The sequence below is a fragment of the Taudactylus pleione genome, unplaced genomic scaffold (assembly GCF_031769625.1).
Source record: "Taudactylus pleione unplaced genomic scaffold, aTauple2 ptg000136l, whole genome shotgun sequence".
Classification (NCBI taxonomy): domain Eukaryota; kingdom Metazoa; phylum Chordata; class Amphibia; order Anura; family Myobatrachidae; genus Taudactylus; species Taudactylus pleione.
Window position 1 is genome coordinate 6,735,550 of NW_028284538.1, and position 23,637 is coordinate 6,759,186.

Consider the following 23,637-nt stretch of genomic DNA (forward strand, 5'->3'; position numbering starts at 1 on the left):
CTCTCCTCCATTACATCAACCTCAATGTCAGTGAAATCAACCAAACCTCCTAAAACCCGCAGAAATATTAATGCAATTAACTTTCAACAACTATCTACCTCTCTACAACAACGACTCTCACCAATTTCTTCATTCACTTCTCCTGAGACTGCTGCATCACACCTAAACCAGATTCTAGTAAAAGCCCTCGATGAAGTAGCTCCAGCTACCCATCACACTCTGCGTAGACTTAGACGTCAACCATGGCATTCTAACTTAACAAGGCATCTACAAAAACTCTCACATAAGGTAGAACGTCAGTGGCGAAAGTCTCGCACTCCATGTGACTTCCTCACATATAAGACGATCTACCACTCTTATCGTAATGCTCTGGACACTGCCAAACAAACATATTTCCAATCTCTTATCTCTGCTCAAGTCTGTAACCCCAAGCGACTTTTTAATACATTTTAACTGCTTCTTACCCCTCCCTCACCCAAGCCACCTGCTACTATCTGTGCACAAGATCTTGCTTCCTATTTCAAGGACAAAATTGACAATATCTGAAATGAAATGGTATGTTCTTCCTCAGCTAGTGACCTACTCAATTCTCTACCTGAACCCTCTGGCACATTCTCTTTATTTGACCCCACAAATGAAGATGAAGTATCTACACTCTTCTCATCCTCCTACTCTATTACCTCTCCTCTAGATTCTATACCCTCAGAAATCAGTAAAGCTCTGTCTCCTGTGCTTATCCCAACCCTAACTAAAATCTGTAATCTCTCTCTCTCTACTGGCATCTTTCCATCACTGTTCAAGCATGCAGTGTTTACTCCCATTCTGAAAAAACAAAATTCTGACCCTAACACTCTCTCAAATTACCACCCTATCTCCCAGCCCCCATTCCCCTCCAAGCTACTGGAGAGACTTGTCGACACCCGCCTCACACACTTTTTTAACACCCACAACTTATTGGACCCACTTCAGTCTGGGTTTCGTTCCCAGCACTCCACAGAGACAGCACTAACTAAGGTAGTAAATGATCTGGTCACTGCCAAGGCTAAAGGCCATTACTCACTCCTAATTCTTCTAGATCTCTCTGCTGCTTTTGACACTGTTGACCACTCTCTTCTCGCACAAACATTACAATCCCTAAGTCTTAAGGACACAGCCCTTTCTTGGTTCTCTTCCTACCTATCTGATCGCTCTTTTTCTGTTCGTTTTTCTGATTCTGCCTCCTCTTCGCTACCTCTATCAGTTGAAGTACCGCAAGGCTCTGTCTTAGGTCCTTTGCTATTCTCAATCTATACCACCTCTCTTGGCAAACTAATCCACTCTTTTGGATTTCAGTACCATCTGTATGCGGATGATACTCAAATCTACCTATCCTCTCCAGATTTATCACCATCTCTATTGGTCCGTGTCACTGAATGTATTTCTGCCATTTCATCTTGGATGTCATCTCGCCACCTGAAACTTAATATTTCTAAAACAGAATTAATTATATTTCCACTGGCCAATAACAGTTACCAATCTGATCTCTTTATCACTGTTGATAACTCAACAATCCACCCCGCCCCACAAGCTTGCTGCCTTGGTGTCATCCTTGACTCTGAACTGTCCTTTGTTCCCCACATTTAACCTGTCTCAAAATCATGTTACATACATCTAAAAAACATATCCAAAATTCGACCATATCTCACACAAGACACTGCAAAAACTCTAATCCATGCACTCATTATTTCCCGCATTGACTATTGAAATAGTCTCCTTACTGGTCTTCCCAAAAACAGGCTATCGCCATTACAATCCTTTATGAATGCAGCTGCGAGGCTTATCTTCCTTGCCAAACATTCATCATCTGCTGCCCCACTCTGTCAGTCCCTCCTTTGGTTGCCAGTTTTCTACAATATTCAATACAAAATACTGTTACTTACACATAAGGCCACTAACCGAATTACACCAACATACATCTCTTCACTCATCTCAAAATATCTCCCAACCCGACATCTCCGCTCAGCACAAGAACTGCATCTCTCATCCCCTCGCATTACTTGCTCCCATTTACGGTTACAGGACTTTCTTCGGGCTGTACCCACTCTATGGAATGCCTTACCACGCACAATAAGACTTACCTCTAGTCTTCAATCCTTCAAGCGTTCCCTGAAAACCCACCTCTTCAGACAAGCTTATCAGATTCCAGAACTGATCATATAACCTTCATAGCTTCCATGTCTTATTACATCCTCTCTCACAGTCTACACATAACCTCACATATTGTCTTTCTTTCACATACTCCTGACATTTGGCCGACATTCCTGTGTGACTGGATCATGCAGCCCACAAAAACTCTGCATTCGGGCTTGACCAAACTGCAATATATAGCACCTATCCTTGTGTATCACTGCTTATTTCCCTATAGATTGTAAGCTTGCCAGCAGGGCCCCCTTACCTCTATGTCTTTCTGTTATTACCCTGTTTTGTTCTATAAATGTTTCCAATTGTAAAGCACAACGGAATATGCTGCGCTATATAAGAAGCTGTTAATAAATAAATAAATAATACATGAAACTTATTTATGTTTCATATACACCTTATACACAAAGCCTGAAGGTAATTTTATACTTTATTTTTAATAAGTTTGTGCTGTAAACAAAGTTTGTGTACGTTGAACCATCAAAAAGCAAAGGTTTCATTATCTTAGTCATGCTAAAAAAAAAATCCGTATTTCGGAATTTCTTTAGATTGAACAATTTTTATGGTTCAACATACTGGTTTCTAGTGTTCAAGATGAGCACATTCTTTTATGCCCTTGGTTCAACGTTTGACAGCACCTTGAACCATATATGGTGCTGGTGGTGATTGGACATTTGCTGGAGAGGACACAGGATATGCAGAAGGAGGCACCAGTAAGCCAGCACCATTCTGTATCACGAATACCTAAAAAAAAAAAAGTATATATCATTAGAAAATTTACTAATAAAATTATTTAAATTTACTATCTGTATACTTTTGGTCATTCCCATTTGCTGCTGCAGCTCACATTGCCATGAGCAAGTAAGAGGTTTGACTTTATATAGTTGTGGCTCTATTCTGAGCAGTCCCACATTACTTACTAGTTCTCCGGTACTGGGAGTAAAATAATTGTCTAGTCACTGTTTGAGTGTCACAGACTTTCTATAGTTTATTTTTATACAGTATTTCCTTTTCAGTGCTGGGTATACCTTCTATACTGTACTTCATCCATTGGGTCTATTTCCCCGTAGGCTGCAGAGATGGGTTACCTTTCCAGTAAATGGTTGCCAGTAGCTGACTGTGTTGGCATTGTATAAGTGGCTGGGTCATCTCTCATGCCTAATGACTCTCCTAATTACACCCGTACCACATCACAGTTGCTTGCTTAGAAATACCAATCACCAATGGCTGCTTTAATATTGATAATGCTTCTGCCTTACACTACCAGCATACCTTCTGATCCACCAGCTACACTTGTTTGTCCACTACCTTATGCATTAATAACAACAACAATGATAATATTGTAGACGTAATTAGAAATGCAGACATGCATATCTATATAGACAGTTATATTTGCCCTAACAACCATCTTATTGCCAATGTCAACGTTGCCTATGTCAATCAATGACTGTATGCTCTTTGATTAGCACTAACAAGAGCGCACTTAGGGGAGGTTCAAGCTGTCCAGAATCCTCCGTAGACCCGGGAATGATGTGATCAGGGACGGGCCCACTGATTAGTATGATTTCTAGAGGCTGACCCTCCCTGGGACCTGGCATCTTAATGTATGCAACCCAGGAATGATCCTGATGTGTTTCTCCCTTACTTTCACTTTGGTATGTGCCTGCCTTCACATCCTGATAGCATGTCACATGTTGGATATGCATCACCAGACATGTGACCTGATTTAGGCTCAGACAGTATTGCACAGATACAAGGAAGTGGCTCTGCAATACCGTCTAGCAAATATTACAATACTGGAGAACCAGACGCCTCCTGACATCAACTCTGTCCTCTGCACTCCTGGAAAATGGGGGCGACACATCCCATTTCTGGGAACGCTGGCCAGGTACATCCCCGCTCCGCCCCGCAAATGCTGCAGCATGTCAATCTTGCTGCGACTTGGGGGATCAGAAAGCGAGATCACAGGACCCTTTATGCACATGTTCTGTACAGGTCCTGTGCATTGCCAGGTTTTCGATAGTGGGAAAACTGCCTGAGGCCCCACAACAGCATCTGTAACTGAATCAGGCCCAGGGAGAAAGGGAGGCTGACTAAAGAGTTTGCTTCTACAACGTACAACACCATATGGAAGAACATAAGGTCATTTTGGGTGGTGCCGTTTTCTGCAGTCACCTACAGTATGATCATATAGAGAAGAAATGTGAGTGATAGTTCAAAAACAGTAGATGAGCAAAAGTTGTATTAACAATAAAATGTACATTTCATATACCACATTACTTTAAGAAGATTTCTAGACAAATAGGCATAATACAGCAGTACATATTCCCAAAGCCAGGCAAACAATGTATCTATCTGTTATATCGTCTATAATGTTATTATAAACTGATACACTGTAGTTCTTGATTAATAAGCAGAGTTAATCTGCATACAGGGTGGTAGAATATTTGTAGCAGATAAGTAACTGCCTTTATGCGGCTTGGACTATGATTCCTGTAGCCGGCTCAGAGACTATACAAATAGGTCTCAATTTGGAGCACATCCGGCACCCCGCAAAGGATTTGTGGCCAGTTTTCCAACGAACGTAGGAGGATTTCCCTAGGTCTCGAGCCCGCTGCCTGTGAGTACCACCTCCACCCACAGATTAAAAGGGGGCATTTATTGCAGCTTAAAACAACATCAAATAACCAGTGAACTACCAAATTTCAATCTCAGCTGTCACAGCTATAAAACCTTCAATATAACAGGACACATGCAGCTCAGCATCCAATTTAAGGATAATTAGTGGTAAGAAACTTATCTGCTGCCATTATGCTACAGTCTTTCCTCATCCATGTGTGTGCCTACACTGAACGATATGTCGTTCAGTGCAGGCACCCTCCCTCATCCCCGTGCATGCCCAATCTGTCATTATCGGCAGATTGACCGGAATGTTCAGGTGATGATTGATGTCAGAAACGACCAGCGATGCACGCTCCCGCTGGTCGTTTCTGACATCAATCATCGCCTGAACATGCCGGTCAATCTTCCGACATTATACTGCCCGATTTATGCACGATTAATGAGCGATTGAATGATTACGATGTTGTAATCATTCAAGCGCTCATTTTAGTCACCTAATGGATACGCACCTTAAGACTGGCAAAATGACAATGATTTATTTTATCTGCATATATTTATAGCAATATAGTACTAATGTATTTGTAGCATATGACTGTCAGTTGGGTGGTGACAGAGCAGTATATGACTAGCAATTTCAGCAACAGTATCTGTGTAATTCTGTATATGACTGATTATTGCAATTACCTGCGTAATATATTGCTGACATTAGGACTTACAGTATCTTTGCAATATATGGCTGATAAGGTGTATCCAATGTAAATATTAGAGCATAAATCCTCAGATTCCTATAATACTTTGTGGTTTTCCAATAAAATTTCTTACCTGAGGGATATTTGTTGGTGGATGTTTTAGAGCTTTACACCCAAATACAGAGATGGATACAGAAATGCAGAATAACAGCAGATAGGTAATTACTAAAATTGCACAAACAATGTGTCCTCCATTCTGTGAACAGAAAATTATGAGTGAAAGAGGTATAATGCACATAATAAAAAGATGTTTATTGGATGATAGAAAAGCTCTCTTTACACAGACACATATATAGAAGTTACTTACCGAATGCTGCCATATTTTTGAATGTCCAACATCCCTAGACACTATTTTTAATAAAAACAATTGTCCTATAAGCAACAGCAAATGCTACAGCAGACATAAGCTGGGTATACACCATATGACAGTGCAACCCAGCGAGCAATGTAAAGATACATCACGTGCGCGGTACACACTGCACGGTCCGCTGTACAACTGTACTATGTATCGTTACATGCTGCATGTAATTACACTGTGGTGTTCATTGAAATGACCCATCTGATGTGCAGCACAGCAGATGGGACAATTCAATAAAAGACAGCTGGGAACAGCTGATCTGGCATGAATACTTTACGATCCGTACAATATATCTATGGGCTGAAACTCTATACGACACATCATATGGTGTGTACCCAGCTTTATGTTAACTCTGTTTAGCTGTTTGTATACATTATTAAAATACATAACAATGATTTATACGTCATCATCAATCAGTTATGTTATGTTATGATTGATGGAAATGTATTATGTATTTCTAATCATTTATAAATTCACATGAATAACTGAAATACATATACAGATCTTTAATATAATTATGTTCAAATGTATAATTTTTGAAGAATCTTGTTTACAAACGTTGATACCTACAGTACATGTAGTACAATTATCATTAAAACTCCAGCTGCAACTCTAATGGGCAACCAGTTTATCAGGACAGTGGGGCAAATGTATGAAGCTCTGGAAAGTGATAAAGTGCAGAGTGATAAATGACCAACCAATCTGCTCCCAACTGTCATGTTACAGGCTGTGTTTAAAAATGACAGTTGGGAGCTAATTGGTTGGTCGTTTATCACTCTGCACTTTATCACTTCGCAGAGCTTCAAACATCTGGCCCAGTGTGTCATCACAGCAGACTTAAAATTGGGGGAGATTTATCAAATCTTGGAGATAAATAAAGTGGAGATGTTGCCCATAGCAACCAATGAGCTTCTGTCATTTTATAGGCTGTACTAGAAAGATTACAGAAACTGATTGGTTGCTATGAGCAACTTCACTTTATTTCTCACCAAAATTTGATAAATCTCTCCCTATGTATCATTAAAATTACACTACAAAAAAAAAAATTCAGTCAATATTTGCTTTGTTTTGTTGTCTATTGATATTTGCTCATGATTATGGCTGTGTTTATTACAATATTTAATGCCACATGATGAAATACAGTATTGCTCCTTGGGTGGGTGGATTTATTAATACAGGGAGATAAATGCCACTGGGGAGAGGGGGTTATTTGTCAATGGGAATCTATGAACATGGTGTAGAGGTTAAGGCCACTGGGGGTAATGTTACGATGGGGACATATGAACATGGGGGGACTAACACACCTACGTATATATATATTTTTTAAAAGTTTTCACATTTTTAACTTAATTACATATAAAACAACAGTATCTGATATCCTTTTGAAAAAAAAAATTAAAGGGAATTAAAAGGTTTCATCATAAATGAATTGTAGACAAACTAAGTTTGTTTATTTTGAAGTGACTTAATATCTATAAATACATTGGAAATCAATAAAACATTTTGTCTAATGAACTAGAAAATGCTTTGTACTGCAGGCAGCAGGACGGCACAGTTGGTAACTAAGCACTAGGGCCAATGGTTAATTTAAAATTGGCTATTATCTCTGTGGAGTTTGCATGTTCTTCCCATATTCACATGGGTTTACCTCCTATAGGTCAAAAACATAAAGGAAGGAAATTTGTTGGACCTTAGTATTTGTGTCTGTGTGGGTTTTGAAGAATTTAGATTGTAAGCTTCATTAAGGTGTGGACTAATAATAATAATAGTAATAATAATAATAATAATACCATCACTATAGATCATACAGAAGTCATGTACTTATCAACTGAAAATGGAATTAAAAACCAACTGATCTGCATTTTTTCAACCTTAATAACTAAATGACAGAGCCGTAACTAGACTTTTTGGTGCCCTGTGCCAGAGACAGAGAGAGCATTGGTGCCCCCCCCCCTGCCCCATTTTTTTAAATAGGGACATAAGATAGTGCACCTGAAAAAGGCCATGGCCTCATAGGGAAGGGCCAGGGAAGAAATAGGCCAGGAGATGCTGGGGATAAAAGAAGAGGAAGCTACAAGTGAGAATGATAACAAACAGGAAAGTTGACAGGTTCAAACAGTGCCCCCTGCCCTGCAGTGCCCTGTGCCATGGCGCTGGTTGCACTACCATAGTTATGGACCTGCTATATGACAATTAAAAACTACCATGCTTTTCCTCACTCCCTGTCCAGCTGACTCTCTCTGCCATGTCCTTATTAATTAACAAGTATTTTCTCAAACTCAGGGCCTAATTCAGACCCGCTCGCAATCGCTGAGCGCTCGCAAGCGTGTCGATGGTGCCCTAATGCGCATGCACACGACGGAGGGAGCTCCATCGTGCACATGCGCGAGACCCGCATAGCGACAGCCAAGCTGTCGCTATGGGTCTCACACCAAAGGGGGCGATCTGTCAATGGTGACTGACACCACGCCCCCTTTGGTGGGCGTGCCAGGGGCGTGGCTGCCCAGACGGAGGCGTTCCCATGGGAACGCCTTCTGTCTGGGTCCGGCCCCACTAACATCACTAGTGATGTCAGTGGGAGTGCTTTTGGCTATGATAGAGCCAAAAGCACTCCTGGGCTTGCGGCAGCAAGACCCTACCACAAGGGTCTCGTCGCAAGCCCGATGGTCGTGATGGTCTTGACCATTGCGACCATCGTTTTGGCCGCTCGCATAAGCTGTGGGTGGTCACCCACAGCTATGCGAGCAGCCAGGAGGCCGCTCCATTTTTAGGTAGGAGGGCCCTGATTCAGAGCGAGTGCTCTGGTCAGAGCGTCCGGCTCTGAATCAGGCCCTCAGTCTGTCCAAAATAGAGGTTATCGTTTTATCTCCCTTTAAAATCTCAAAATTCCTTCACTAACAATGCTACACTCTCCTATGTAACTCATGTCTGCTACTTGGATAGCATTATTGACTGCTCCCTCACAATCAAGGGTCTATTCCCCCCCCCCAATAATAAAGTATCCACATCACCGCAAGCAATTCATCACAGCTCCGGTGAGGGACAGCTGCTCTGAAAAGCAGCTGTCCTCCCGAATAGTAAGATTGCAACAGAAGTAGTAGCGTTACACATCTGTCCCCATTGCCAGCTTCTGCGCATGTGTGACCTGAGGTCGCACATGCGCAAACCTGCAGGGGAGGTGGCGGAGGGATCCGCTCAGATGCCTCTTCACATTCCTAGAACTCCTTCTCATAGGAAGGAGCAGGACACCGAAAACAAGCACCATCTGAAGATGGCGCTTGTTCTTGCAGGCAAACTCTGAAAACGTTATGTTTTCGGAGTTTGCTGAATATCCGTCTGACCTATTGGACTCAAGATGATGAATAGCCTGTTACATTAAATATGCAGCAACTAGCATTTCCACATGTGTAACAGGCCATTTTAGTGATGATGAATTGGCCCCTCAGTTCCTTTCCCAAACCTGCGGTTTCCTCCTTAGCAAAATTGCAATGTTCTCTATGTCACCTACTATTACAGTTTGTCTTATGCATTGTACTATGCATCTGTAGTCTAGCCTTTAGGTTGTCTTTTGCTGCTATTTTTCCAGTATGTCCTCATTTGTGTCTGTTCTATGTAATGTAGTCTTTTTATATGTCCTTAAATCCAGTGGCATAACTAGGGTATTTGAAGTCCAGGGCAAGCTAAAAAACTAAACCCCACAAAGTATGTGCATGCCCATAAGGTGTGTGCCAAAAAAAGTGGCCATGGTCACATGTCACAATGGGCGTGGCCACTGGAAATGTCAACATGACACTCCACCATTTCTCATCACTCTGGGAACATTCCTTTCCATTCCATATTCACCTTAATGCCCCCAGTAGTAGTGTCCCTCATGCAATGCCCACTGTAATAGTGCCCCTTATGCAATGTCCCCAATAGCAGTGCCCCTTATATCGTGCCCCCTGTAGTGCCCCTTATACAGTGCCCACAGTAATACACTTATTCAGTGCCCCCAGTAATGCCACTTATGCAGTGCCCCCAGCAGTGCCCCTTATACAGTGCCCCCAGTAGTACCACTTATAAATTGCCCCCAGTATTGCCCCTTATACAGTGCTGCTAGTAGTGGTCCCCCTATGCAGTGCCCCCAGTAGTGCCCCTCAGTGGTTTCACAAGGGGGGTGCGGGGGGTGTGGGCCACACCCGGGTGTCACCCGCTGAGGGGTGACACCAGGATGCAAACTCCCCCCTCAGTGACAGGAGCCGGGTGCTGCACTAGAATTATGTGCAGCACTCGGCTCCTGACACAGTGAGGGAGTTGGCACTTCAGACAGGCTGGCCCCTGGGAGCAGCCAACACATCCGGCACCCCCGGTGTGACAAAAATGGGGCTCGGACTGCAAAACTACACCCGTCTCATGAGGTCACGAGCCCCTTCTCCCCGCACAAAATACTAGCCCGGCAATCACTACTCCCCGCAGCGGGTATCAGATGAGGTAGGGACGCTACTGGTGCCACTTATACACTGCCCCTTATACAGTGCCCCCAGTAATGCACCCTTATACAGTGCCCCCAGTAATGCACCCTTATACAGTGCCCCCAGTAGTGTTCCTTTTGCAGTGTCCCCAGTAGTGCCACTTATGCAGTGCCCCCAGTAGGGCCACTTATTCAGTGTCCCTTATGCAGGGCTCCCAGTAGTGCCACTTATGCAGTGCCCACAGTAGTGCCACTGATGCAGTGCCCCCAGTAGTGCCACTTATGCAGTGCCCCTTATACAGTGCCCCAAGTAGTGCCACTTATACATTGCCTGCAGTAATGCCCATATACAGTGCTGCTAGTAGGGGTTCCCCTATGCAGTGCCCCCAGTAGTGCCCCAGTAGTGCCCCTTATACAGTGCCCCCAGTAGTGGTCCCCCATATGCAGTGCCCCTCTTATAGTGCCCACCACCAGTAATAGCCCGCCCCTATGCAGTGCCCTCAACAGTACTCCCTCCTATGCAGTGCCCCTTATACAGTGCCCCCAGTAGTGGTCCCCCATATGCAGTGCCCCTCTTATAGTGCCCACCCCCAGTAATAGCCCCCCTATGCAGTGCCCTTAACAGTACTCCATCCTATGCAGTGCCCCCAGTTGTGCCCCTTATATAGTACCCCCAGTAGTAGTAGACCCCCATGCAGTGTCCCCCAGTGGTACTCCTTATAGAGTTCAGCCAGCAGTAGTCCCCCAAATGCAGTGCCCCCAGTAATGCCCCTGATATAGTGCCCCCATTAGTAGTTCCCCCTATGCAGTGCCCCCAAGTAGTGCCCATTTTATAGTAAATCTTCTTTTGTACAGTGCTGCAGATTTAATAAAACTTTTTGCCACCTGTAGACAGGCATCGTGGTGTTTTTATTAATGTTAAAGTCTCTAATAAGGTGCCGCTGCTCTACACCTGTATCAAATTAGAATAAGAAATATTTTTTAGACTCAGATGAGATGGGAGAACGGGGGCCTGACTCTGAGTCGTTACTCACTGCTGATATCGGATGCAGTGGAGCAATTCTTTATTCTGAACGTGTTAAACTATGCACACATGTCTCAGAAATGTGTTAGAAATGTAATGGGCGTTCCTAGGCGGTGATGGGGAGGTTGCTTAGCGCATGCACAGAGATGTTCCATTTTATAGGCGTGTTATGGGAATGTCGTAGGCGTATCACTAAAAGTGACTCTGCACAACCACTCACATAGGAGGCCAAACTGGGACAGGGAAACTGCATCTGACATAGAGCTGGTGCAAGTTTTGATGGTGTTATCGATGGCGCATCTAAATAGGTATCAATTGGTGCTTCAGCTGACAGTTGGTGTCTCAGTACTTGCACATTCAGATGTATGGAAATACACTAGAGAAGGATTTTTGCATAAAGACACAGTCAGGTGACCTAACGCCAATAGACTCATTAATGGAAGCCTCTGCATCTCAGGGGCAGGATCAGCCTCTGAGTTAGATGCATGTTCAAACAAATTGAACAAGGCTATATATTGCTTTCCATCTGTATAAGACCACACAATGGTGCAACTGACACACTGGGGCAGATTTACTAAAGTTTCTAAAACAGACAAGTTTTTCTCATATCAACCAATCAGATTCTGTCTATCATTTTCTAGAATGCAAAAGAAAAATGATAGCTACTGTACATACAGTGGCGGCTCCAGAGGTGAGGCTGCAGCACAGTCCAAAATTCAAATAGGGGAGCCACAGCAACTGCCCTTCCAGAATTAAATTTGGACTGCTCTGCAGCCCCACTTCTGGAGCCTCTTCTGGAGGCTACATATAATCGGATTGGTTGCTATGGGTAATACCACCTGTTTTTAGAAGCTTTAGTAAATCTACCCTGCTTGATAATGCCATTTATCACATGTCAATGTGACCTATCCATAGACTGTATGCATAGAAGTTGTGTAATAGTTGAGGGTCAGACTCTGCTATGATTTACCACTCAAGCATAAAAATAACTGCAATAAACCTGTATATGTTTCGTAGTAAAAAAAAAATAAAAATAATTCTAATTATTGTCTGTGCCGAATAACACTTACAATAACACCACCATCACAGTCATAATATCCATAATATCCACAATAATACCAATAATCATAAAAGAAATCCACAATGGAAAATATTAGTCCAATCACACTGACAATTGATGTTATGATGTTCAAGGCAAGCGATCCTTTAACCTGTAAAAAAGAACAAAAACACTATTGAAAATGTAATACTCATTAACCACTTTACTGCCATTTTTTTTATTGAAATGGGTCTAGAACATGTATTGAAAACTTATCCAACACGATTTTGTTAAAAAAAATAAAAATGTTTTTTAAACACATAACATTAACATCGATTTTTAGTATTTCGAACCATCAATGTTCGATCCCTCTACTAGTGGCGACTGCCGGCAGATTATCTTTCAGCAGCCGCCCAATGTGCATTACTGACAGGTCGCATTGTTTGCAACTATGTCAGTTAACACACTGGCTGGTGTGTGTGGTACCCCCATAGTTATGGGGTTACCCCTTACATAACTTAGGGAGACATTCAGGTGTTCTGTAGCCACTGTCAGTTTTTTTTTCTCTTCATAAGTTAATACAGCACTATGGATCCCATAGAAAGATATAGTGAACTTTTACTGACCCTGCTCCTCCTGGACCATATTGAGCATGTGCAAACAGGGAGGTAGAAAATGCCCCTTGGTCAGCAACCCATTTTTGCGGGAAAATCCTGCCCCCTTCATTGCTAGCCTGGGTGTCCAGGCAGAGGCCCTGATTCAGAGCCTGACGCTCTGACAGAGCGCTCGCTCTGAATCAGGGCTGTCATTCTTAGTTTTTAGAGTGGCCTCCTGGCATCTCGCATAGCTGTGGGTGACCACCCACAGCTATAGCGAGCGGCCAAAAAGATGGTCGTGATGGTCAAGACCATCGCGACCAACGGGCTTGCGACAAGAACCTTGTGGTAGGGTCTCACTGCCGCAAGCCGTGGAGCTCTATCAGAGCCAAAAGCACTCCCACTGACATCACTTGTGATGTCAGTGGGGCCGGCCCCAGACAGTAGGCGTTCCCATGGGAACGCCTCCGTCTGGGCAGCCATGCCCCCGGCACGCCCACCAATGGGGGCGTGCTGTCACTCACCATCGACAGCACGCCCCCTTTGGTGCGAGACCCATAGCAACGGCTTGGCCGTCGTTATTCGGGTCTCGCGCATGCGCATGATGGAGGCGGCTCCGTTGTGCGCATGTGCACTTGGCCAACGTCGACCCGCTTGCGAGCGCTCAGCGCTCGCGAGCAGGTCTGAATTAGGCCCAGAGTTCCTTATATGCAGCCTGTTGCTGGGGATCCCCTGTCCACTCATAGAAGCCAGACTGAAAGGGAGGAGAGGATAAAATGCCATCCCCAGGGCTGACTGCCGTCAGTCTGGGAGAAATTTCTGTGAAAGAGTTTGGGAGGATTTTTAGTGGAGTTGTCGAAGCTGGTTTAGTGGCTGAGACAGAATAAGTGTAAAATTTGCTTGGAGCGACACCATCTTGCGAATAGCAACCAGACTCCATCTTAAAAATCAGAATCTGCACGACGCCATTTTAAGTTACAACTCACGAGCTAAGTACAGATGGCAATGTTTTTGATAATCCTTTTAGAAGCCATAACAGGCCCATTCTGGGGACAACCTTGCATCAGAAATATGCCAAAACAAACACAGTATCAGTTAGCAACTAGAAAAACAGCCTCCTGTGAAAAGTAAATAGAAAAGACAATACACCAGGAACTGTGGGTGTTTTTGGATGAAAAGGGAGAGACCCCACATGTAGACAGGTGTAGATGTGGCAATTGTAATATGGCCAAGACACTTGAATTTGACTGAATGAACAATGGTATTTAAACTCACTATCAGACAGGCTGGCACCAGCACACAGCTGGGGGTCTCCACCCTGTTTGAGAGTGAATCTCATTACTAATAACACATTGCATTGCAGTTAAAAATGTTAGTAAGGAATGACAGATATATATATATATATATATATATATATAAAATCCATCATAAATAGAATCACATGCATAAACACCGCACATTACACACAGTTGCGCTGTTAAAATGACGCACATTAGCGATGCACAATATCCTGCATGCGAACGCTGTTTATTAGCTGCATGCATGCACATCTGCCCCAAATCAGATAAACCTAACTAGAGTCTTTTCCCAAACCCCTAATACTTACACAATGCACACCCACATAAAAGGTTCCATAGCTTTTAAAGTATAAGATTCAAGATTTATCCATTTATTACAAATACTGTGAAATAAAGGCTATTTGGTATCTAAGGTTTAATACATGATAAGTAAGCCGTGTTTGATGTTATACTGATCTGCATTTTCTCAACAGCTTTCCGGTGTCATCGGTTTGAAGATCGCAACATTGATTCTCAACTTATGAACAGTAGAGAGTTAAAACATAAAAAATGTACTTGTAAAAGTAACAGCTTAGTTAGGCATGCAGTGGGAAAATGGAGACAACAAGCTGTCGGAGGCTGGTCTGTGACCATTTGAATCGACCTGTTAAATGTCCTGTACAAGAAGCACCGTGATGGGAAACCAATGGGATCAGCAACAAACCTCTCTATTGTGTAGTCTATTTCTGTGGGGGTATAAATATGTGTGTTCTGACCCCAGTCTTCAGTCTTCATGCTGATGCTGTTGATGGAGGTTTCTTGCTGATGCCAGTATTCTGGGCCCAGAAGCGCGTGCATATGTATAACTGTATGTTGGGTCTGTATAATTTCTTTGCTCTAAATTGTACTTAGATCACATCGTGTAACTATCTGTACTTTACTTGAATAATACTTTGTGCTTTGGAAACACATGTTCAAGGTCTGAAGGCATTTATTTACTGTATGACTGCGTACGCAAACAGCATACATTTTAGAGGTTTATAGGCAGGTTTTAGAAGGTATAGGTAGGAGCATATAGAGGTTAGAATTCAGTATCCTTAGAGTGCCCATGGATCTTTTGGGAAATAGGGGTGCTGTACCCCTTTGTTGCCCTGGATTACAAATACTGAGCTTGGCTAAACAAGTAAACCCTACTGAATTACAAATAAAAGTCTTCCCTGAGTGACAGCCAAGTTTAGCCACCTACCTTCTTGTTCTGACAGGTTATACTGGGCAGTAAGACCTCACATTCGGCTGTCTGTTGCCAGAGCAGAGATCCTCGGTCTCAGTATGCTGCCGGCATATCACTCGGGGTGTCCAAAGACCCGGAGAGCTGTGCGTGGGGAGTTTATCGCCATTGGAGAGGAGAAGAGGATTAAGTCCCCCTTTCAAAGTCACCCCTCCTGCCTGACATCAGTGCTCACCGGACCGTTGGGGCTGCAGAGGAGTTTGTCCCAGGACACTGCAGCAGCTCGCGATATAAGGAGAGGAGCCTGCCCCCTCCGTTGCCACTGAGGATGGCTGCGAGGACCGAAGGACCCAGCTTTGGAAGCCCCCTCTGACCATGGGCTGCTCAGAGAAGTGCCCGAAGACACAGAAGACCAGGATAGAGGAGATAGATGCCAGGATCTGAGAAATGGAGCCCGTGACGCGAATCAGCCTCCAGCGCTGACCGGAGGGACGGCCACCCTGGAGGAGAAATCTTGTTGTGAATGGCCCCTAGAGGAGATCTGGAAGCCGTGGGCAGAAGAGAAGACAGCCTGGAAGAAGACTGCTCCAGGACCCCTCAACTGCCGCATTTCCCTACCAGATGGAGCCCTGTGGGAAGAGACTCTCTTGGATATTTGTACCCTCGCAAAGTAACTGCCAGTCTCCTGCTGGGAGCTCTGGTGTGGTGCTTAGCATCTTGGATGTCACGATGAGGCTGTACAGCCACAGCTGGTGGTGAGACCCATGCACCCCTCCCTTTTCTCCTCCTAGCCCTATCACCTCTGCCTGTCACCTATTCTCCCCTACTACTAGTTAGGACCTCCATCCCTGGGTTACCTTTCCCTTTCTGGGTCCAGAGTTAGTGGGGACCCATATTAACCATCTAGATTGCCCCTATTAGGCTGGACATAGAGGTTGGCTTAGGGTCTGAGACTAGCGCTTAGGTGACATTTTCTAGCTGTGTTAGTGAATTAAGAGTTAATAGACTCCTTGCTCTGTCCCATATTCCTGGCTGATTTGGGGTGTTGTTATTCTTCCTGTGAACCTTCAGCTCCTGCTGGGAGGGGACCTGACCTGGTTAACTGTGTCAGCTCATGTCTGATGCAGCTGTGGGTGGTGTACAATATTTCCTATGTTTATCTTTAAACTAAATGTCATGCCATTGATATGTATTTTTCTCTGTTTATGGTTGGCCATTGGTGTTAATTAATTGGTTGATAGTGGCCCTCAGTGGCCCTTCATCTGTTATATTGTCCTGTAATGCTGTTTACTGCCTACTGTATTATTTAAATGTGTTCACTGATTTAGTACTAAATCTGTACCTGTTTAATTACTGCATCACCTGTTTAGTATTGCTTCCTGGTAGCTGGTAAACTCTTAACCCTGTGTGACCTCAGTTTGCAAAATTTCCTTGATAAGTAAAATGTGCATAATTCAGCTTGGAGCTATTTATTCTGCATAGACTATTTGTTGCTGTAGCCGGTGCACTACAAGAACCTATCCAACCTGAATGTGCATAATTCTGCTTGGAGCTATTTATTCTGCATAGACTACTTGTTGTTATAGCTGGGGCACTACAAGAACCTATCCAACCAGCATGTGTATAATTCTGCTTGGAACTATTTATTCTGCATAGACTATTTGTTGTTATAGCCGGTGCACAAGAACCTATCCAACCTGCATGTGCATAATTCTGCTTGGAGCTAGCTATTCTGTATAGACTATTTGTTGTTATAGCTGGGGCACTACAAGAACCTATCCAACCTGCATGTGTATAATTCTGCTTGGAGCTATTTATTCTGCATAGACTATTTGTTGTTATAGCCGGTGCACTACACAAACCTATCCAACCTACATGTGCATAATTCTGCTTGATCTATCTATTCTGCATAGACTGTTTGTTGTTATTGCCGATGCACTACAAGAACCTATCCAACCTGAATGTGCATAATTCTGCTTGGAGCTATTTATTCTGCATAGACTATTTGTTGTTATAGCCGGTGCACTACACAAACCTATCCAACCTACATGTGCATAATTCTGCTTGATCTATCTATTCTGCATAGACTGTTTGTTGTTATTGCCGATGCACTACAAGAACCTATCCAACCTGAATGTGCATAATTTTGCTTGGAGCTATTTATTCTGCATAGACTATTTGCTGTTATAGCTGGTACACTACAAGAACCTATCCAACCTGCATGTGCATAATTCTGTTTAGAGCTATTTATTCTGCATAGACTAAAGCAATAATAAAGCTGCAGCTTCACGCAGCGAAAACGCGTCAGTACTTGACCTATAGGTGACCACCATTAACCGCTAGGAGCCCACCCACTTTCCTGCTTTTTGGTGAGACTACCCACTACTGGATATTGCTATTTGGACCAGGAACCATGCACAGGGGCATTATCTATATGCGATAGCTCTGCAAGCATGGCTAAACAAGACCCTATACAACATATGAACACTGGAACTGGTAACTATAGCTTCAATTGGGAGTGCACATCCCTTCTCACCCATTAGCATTTTGGGATTTGGAGTCTCCTAAGATCATTGTGGTTTATTGAACTATCACTGTGGCTGCAGTAAGATAATGCAGACTATCTATTTGCTATATCTATCTATTTGATAAATTACATGCAGCCTGCATGGTGGACCTCCTTAATAATTGAATGCTGCTCAGCACGCTATTTTTACATTTGATATTTGTTTTATTATCTGTGTATCTTTCATGGATTATGTTTTAATTGCATATGATTAAATTATGATGTATATTCAATATGACTATATTTCCAAATGAGCGCTTTATTCTGTTAAGGGACTGACTATCCCTCATTTTCCAGCTGCTCCTAATTAATCAGGGGTAACACCCACTACAGCGCTCCTATTTGATAACATAGTTATCTTCTATATTGTCCATTCTGCATAGACTATTTGCTGTTATAGCCGGTGCACTACAAGAACCTATCAAACCTGCATGTGCATAATTCTGCTTAGAGCTATTTATTCTGCATAGACTATTTGCTGTTATAGCCGGTGCACTACAAGAACCTATCCAACCTGCATGTGCATAATTCTGCTTGGAGCTATTTATTCTGCATAGACTATTTGCTGTTATAGCTGGTGCACTACAAGGACCTATCCAACCTGCATGTGCATAATTCTGCTTAGAGCTATTTATTCTGCATAGACTGTTTGCTGTTATAGCCGGTGCACTACACGAACCTATCCAACCTGCATGTGCGTAATTCTGCTTGGAGCTATCTATTCTGCATAGACTATTTGCTGTCATAGCCAGTGCACTACAATGGCTTTATAGATTGGGCATGGTGTATTTTCCATCCCAGATTAACAAACACCGCATAAATACATGTAATCCAAGTATAGACTGCAGGTAACTTATTCTTTGTTTTCCTGAAATGATTCTGTGCTGCACACATCCATCTCCAGGTGTTAAACGGATAGAGAGCAGTTAGTGATATTTTTTTGGTTGAGGTCATTCCTACTTCTTTGCCAGCAGAGGTCACCGGTAGAGGACAGGGAGTTGTTGAGTAATCAGCTTGGTATTGAATTCTGCAAGATTTCATTCTGTCTATTGTATTCATTTTCTATTAATTGTAATTAATTTATTTGCAATAATAAAATTGTGTTGTACCGTCCTTCCTGACTGGTCACTGTGTCTGCAAAAGGGGAATATCAGGCTTACCTCTCTGTCACGGTGTGTCCTATTTTAGCTATGGGGAAATCAGCCCCCGAAGCATACTGAACATACCTGAACCTGCTGCTACTGGTGCTTTATTACTCTACTAACTTCCAGAGCATCGCATGTGTCGCAAACGATGTGAGCACACCAGGCAAGTGGTTAACAATAATGTTTTCCTCTTTTAATGTATCAAAATGTAAAAACAGTGGTTTTCAACCAGCAGCGGCTCCTTCCCCCTTACCTAAGGGGGGCTGCCGCTGCTGCTGGTCTGGGTCCCAGGACCTGCTCAATGAATCTGGCAGGCATCAGGACCAGCGCATGTGCATGAGCGGCAGTGGCGCTGTGCACGCATAACACCAGCTTCTCGGGCTGCATTGGTTGCAGCCCAAAAAAACCCTGTAGGGCCGTCTGAAAGGCAGAGCTGCTCTCTGCTGATCGCAGCTCAGACTGGCAGTCCCAGAGGGAGGCGACTCCCCCTGGAGCTGCCTGTCTTCAGCTTGACTGGCAGGTGGCGCTTCCAATAGTAAGCCACCTCCAGTCACAGTGAACCCAGTGCAGTCACGGACTGCACTGGCTCACTGAAGTGGCTGATTATACTGGGGGGGCTGCAGCCTCGCGGCCCCTAGATAAAATCCGCCACTGTTCTCAACCTCAACCCTCAATTTTTCCCAACAGGTCATGTTTTTAGGATTTATGTCTGTGGAAGAAGTTGGGATAATTGCTGACCCAGCAAATAAAGAAATACACAACACAAGACCTGTTGTACTTAAGGACTAGAGCTGAGAACCATTGGAATATACTGTGATAATCAAGTGGTGAAATAATTTATCTACAAAAAGCCTTTATCTGCCATATAGACAAGTGCAGGAGTTCCCAAACTCTGCCATAACAGTCCAGGTTTTAAGGATATCTGTGCTTGAGCCCAGATGGTTAAATCAAATTAATTGAAGTACTAATTAAATCACATGTGCTCAAGCATGGATATCCTTAAAACATGCAATGTAAAGGCAGAGTTTGAGAACATCTGGAGTACTTTTTTCCAAATCCAGTCCTCTTGTATATTTTACAGATCTACTAGTTGGTAGGTACACATGTGTATTCATTACTGGCTGACACATTTTAAAAGATCCATAGGTGGAGCTAATTATTTCACTTGTTATACTGAGGAAATTTGTAAAACATGCACTGTTAGGGGAACTGGAGGACTGGAGTTGGAAAACACTGATATACACCAATTGTTGCCCAAGTAGCACTGTTAAATATTTAGCAGATAACTTTATGGAGTATAATTACTAAGGTGAGAGTTTGCAAACTCTGGAGAGTTTGGGCATTTTTTCCCACTCTCAAATTTACTAATGTAAAACTTGGGAGAGAGATCTCCTTTACTACGGGAAAATACTGGAGATTTAGCAAACTCTCTCCAATTCATTTTCGGCAAAACTCAAGAACCTTTTCACTAGTGAAGATAGGATTCAGGAATTTACCAAGCAGAGTTTCTAAACTCTCATGAGATGGGAAAGAGATGGGAGTCTAAAAACTTGTGAAATAAGTACACCTGACTGTGATCTGCGAGTTTGGCATAAACATACGCATATCACTATGATCTATGTATGTTTCTGCCTGTAACTATATTAAAAATGTTATATATCAGAAAAAAATGACATAGAGTCCCCCCTTCAAAAAAAGCCTAACCAGCCCCGGACTTGCCAGCCAGTCCTGGTATCTAAAATTACAGGGGACAAAAAGTGTAGGGCTCCACCATAAGTTAGAAACCAACACCAGGCTGCAGGGCTAGTCCTGGTTTTCAATATAGGGGGAAAAAAATTACGTAGGGTATCCCTTTATTTAAAACCAGCACCGGACCCAAAACAGCCAGGCTGTAATGCCACAGCCCGGAGATCCTTTCACCGGGGCTCCGGGGCCAAAGCATTATCAGCCCAAGCTGGGGATCTCAGGGGAGGTGGGGACCCCCCCAAGAAGGGGTCCCCCCCTGAAACCTCAGGCTTGGACTGAAGCCCGCATCCCTGGAGATTTTACAGTGGGCTACAGGTGCCAGCATGCCTGCCCTTTGGCACTTGTGGAACTATAAGTGCGGCACCTGTACTCCCACTGTAAAATAAATAGTCAAATAAAGACAAAGCACACACACTGTGACACACATACTTACCTATGCCAGATGTTTCTGTCCTCTTCTTCCATGTAGAATCCTTGACTGGCCCTGCAAAAAAATATTGCATACTCACCTATATCCTGGTGCTGGTCTCCGTAGCATTCCTGGGACTTTGCAAAAAAAAAAAAAAATGAGTCATGAACCAGACGGACCCAGGATCTGTATGTGTGTTGCCACACATACAGATCCCTCACGAATGCCAGCTGATGGGACTGCACGGGGTTTGCACATCCCACCAGCCAATCAGCGACAGCTAACTGTAGAGCAGCCGCTGATTAGCTCCGGCTACAGACAGTTCCCACATGGGAACTGTCAGTAGCCGGAGCCAATCAGCGGCCGCTCTAGATATGCCTATTAATTGTATAAATGAAAGCTTACTTATTTGCATATATAAGCTTTCTTCCATGGGGGATTTAAGAGAAAAGGGGGCCCATGCACTGACTGAGCGCAGAATCCCTCCTCTCTCTGGCGGTGCCGCAGTGCAGTAGATTCTGGATTAGTGCCTGAATCCAATACACATGCACAGGTCTCTGGGAAAGTGGTGCCCACACATTTTTCCCAGGGACACCAGTACTGCGCATGTGCGAGTCACCAGGAAATTAGGCACAGTCATTTTCCCAGTGATTAATGCTGTTCTGCAGTGTTGGCCTGGCTCAGCGCTGCAGAGCAGCACTATGGAGACTACGGACAGGTAAGTATAAGACAATATGAATATGGGTGCAGGGTTTGCAGTGTGGGTCTCCCTGGACCCAGAGGCCCATGTGCGATGCACACCCTGCAGCCATTATAGGTACGCCCTGCTTACTTCCTTTCCATGTTGTAACCTGTCATTTAATGTTTCATATTAACATGAAAGGCAGCTATCTGTGTCTGTGTATTTATATGGTAGGGAGGAGAGATTATAAAATCCATTTGTGCAGGGATTAATATTAGGCAACACTCTTTATAGTGCTGTGTAACATGTACTGCCCTTGAAAAAACCCCTGGGAGAGGGGAGAAACACATCGAGGTCATACACTGTGGACTGCTTTGTTTGTCTTTTTGCCTTTTGCCATTTCAACATGCAATTGTGCGGATATTTGTAGCATTGCTCAATTCCCAGGCTGTGATACACCGGTAGCGGCAGTATGACTGGAGCCGGAGGAGGGAGTTTCTCATCATATCCCTCCATTACCCATGTGGCCTCTGTAGATGTTAGACATGCTGTGCTGGGCACTACATATCCCAGCATACATAAACCTGGTAAGATCGGGGGCTGCTGGTGCAGCGTGACAGCAGAGAAGACACTGGAGCACAACACAAGCCGGGATTTGCTATTACCTTGCAAGCCATACAGGAGACTCACTGCGGGTCTACACAAACATTAAGGAGCCTGATTATTGGGGAACTTCTCATGGGACATTCATCACAGTCTCTATAATTGGTGACTATATATTATCGCATTTAAGGATAAATTTTTGTGCCGGAAGTTCTCTTTTGCATTCTATATGGGCATGGCTGAATAAATGCACAGTTCATAATCTATTACCATTAAACATATTTGTCCTATACATTTATTTGGGACCTTTCCTGTGCAATAGATACAGTGCATCCAGAAAGTATTCACAGCACATCACATTTTCCACATTTTATTATGTTACAGCCTTGTTCCAAAATGGAATAAATTCATTTTTCTCCTCAAAATTCTACACACAAAACCCCATAATCACAATGTGTAAAAAAATTTTTGAGATTTTTGCAAATTTAATTAAAAATAAACTAAGAAATCACATGTACATAAGTATTCACAACCGTTGCTCGATACTTTGTTGATGCACCTTTGGCAACAATTACAGCCTCAAGTCTTTTTGAATATGACGCCACAAGCTTGGCACACCTATCTTTGGGCAGTTTCACCCATTCCTCTTTGCAGCACCTCTCAAGCTCCATCAGGTTGGATAGGAAGCGTCAGTGCACAGCCATTTTCAGATCTCTCCAGAGATGTTCAATCAGATTCAAGCCTGGGCTCTGGCTGGGGCACTCAAGGACATTCACAGAGTTGTCCTGAAGCCACTCCTTTGATATCTTGGCTGTGTGCTTAGGGTCATTGTCCTGTTGAAAGATGAACCGTCACCCCAGTCTGAGGTCAAGAGCGCTCTGGAGCAGGTTTTCATAAAGGATGTCTCTGTACATTTCTGCATTCATCTTTCCCTCTATCCTGACTAGTCTCCCAGTTCCTATCAC

At 43.5% G+C, this 23,637-nt stretch overlaps 1 protein-coding gene across 1 annotated transcript in view; it reads right to left on the reverse strand.

The window, feature by feature from the left end:
• Positions 1 to 2,799: 2,799 nt before the first annotated feature.
• Positions 2,800 to 23,637, reverse strand: part of LOC148522946 (membrane-spanning 4-domains subfamily A member 8-like) — a 30,185-nt gene continuing 9,347 nt past the window's right edge. Inside the window, exons 4-6 of the mRNA XM_088473542.1 lie at positions 12,452 to 12,592; positions 5,623 to 5,745; positions 2,800 to 2,922 (exon numbers count right to left, since the gene is read on the reverse strand). Coding sequence (XP_088329668.1) covers positions 2,800 to 2,922; positions 5,623 to 5,745; positions 12,452 to 12,592 — 387 coding nt within the window. The remainder of the gene's footprint in view (positions 2,923 to 5,622; positions 5,746 to 12,451; positions 12,593 to 23,637) is intronic.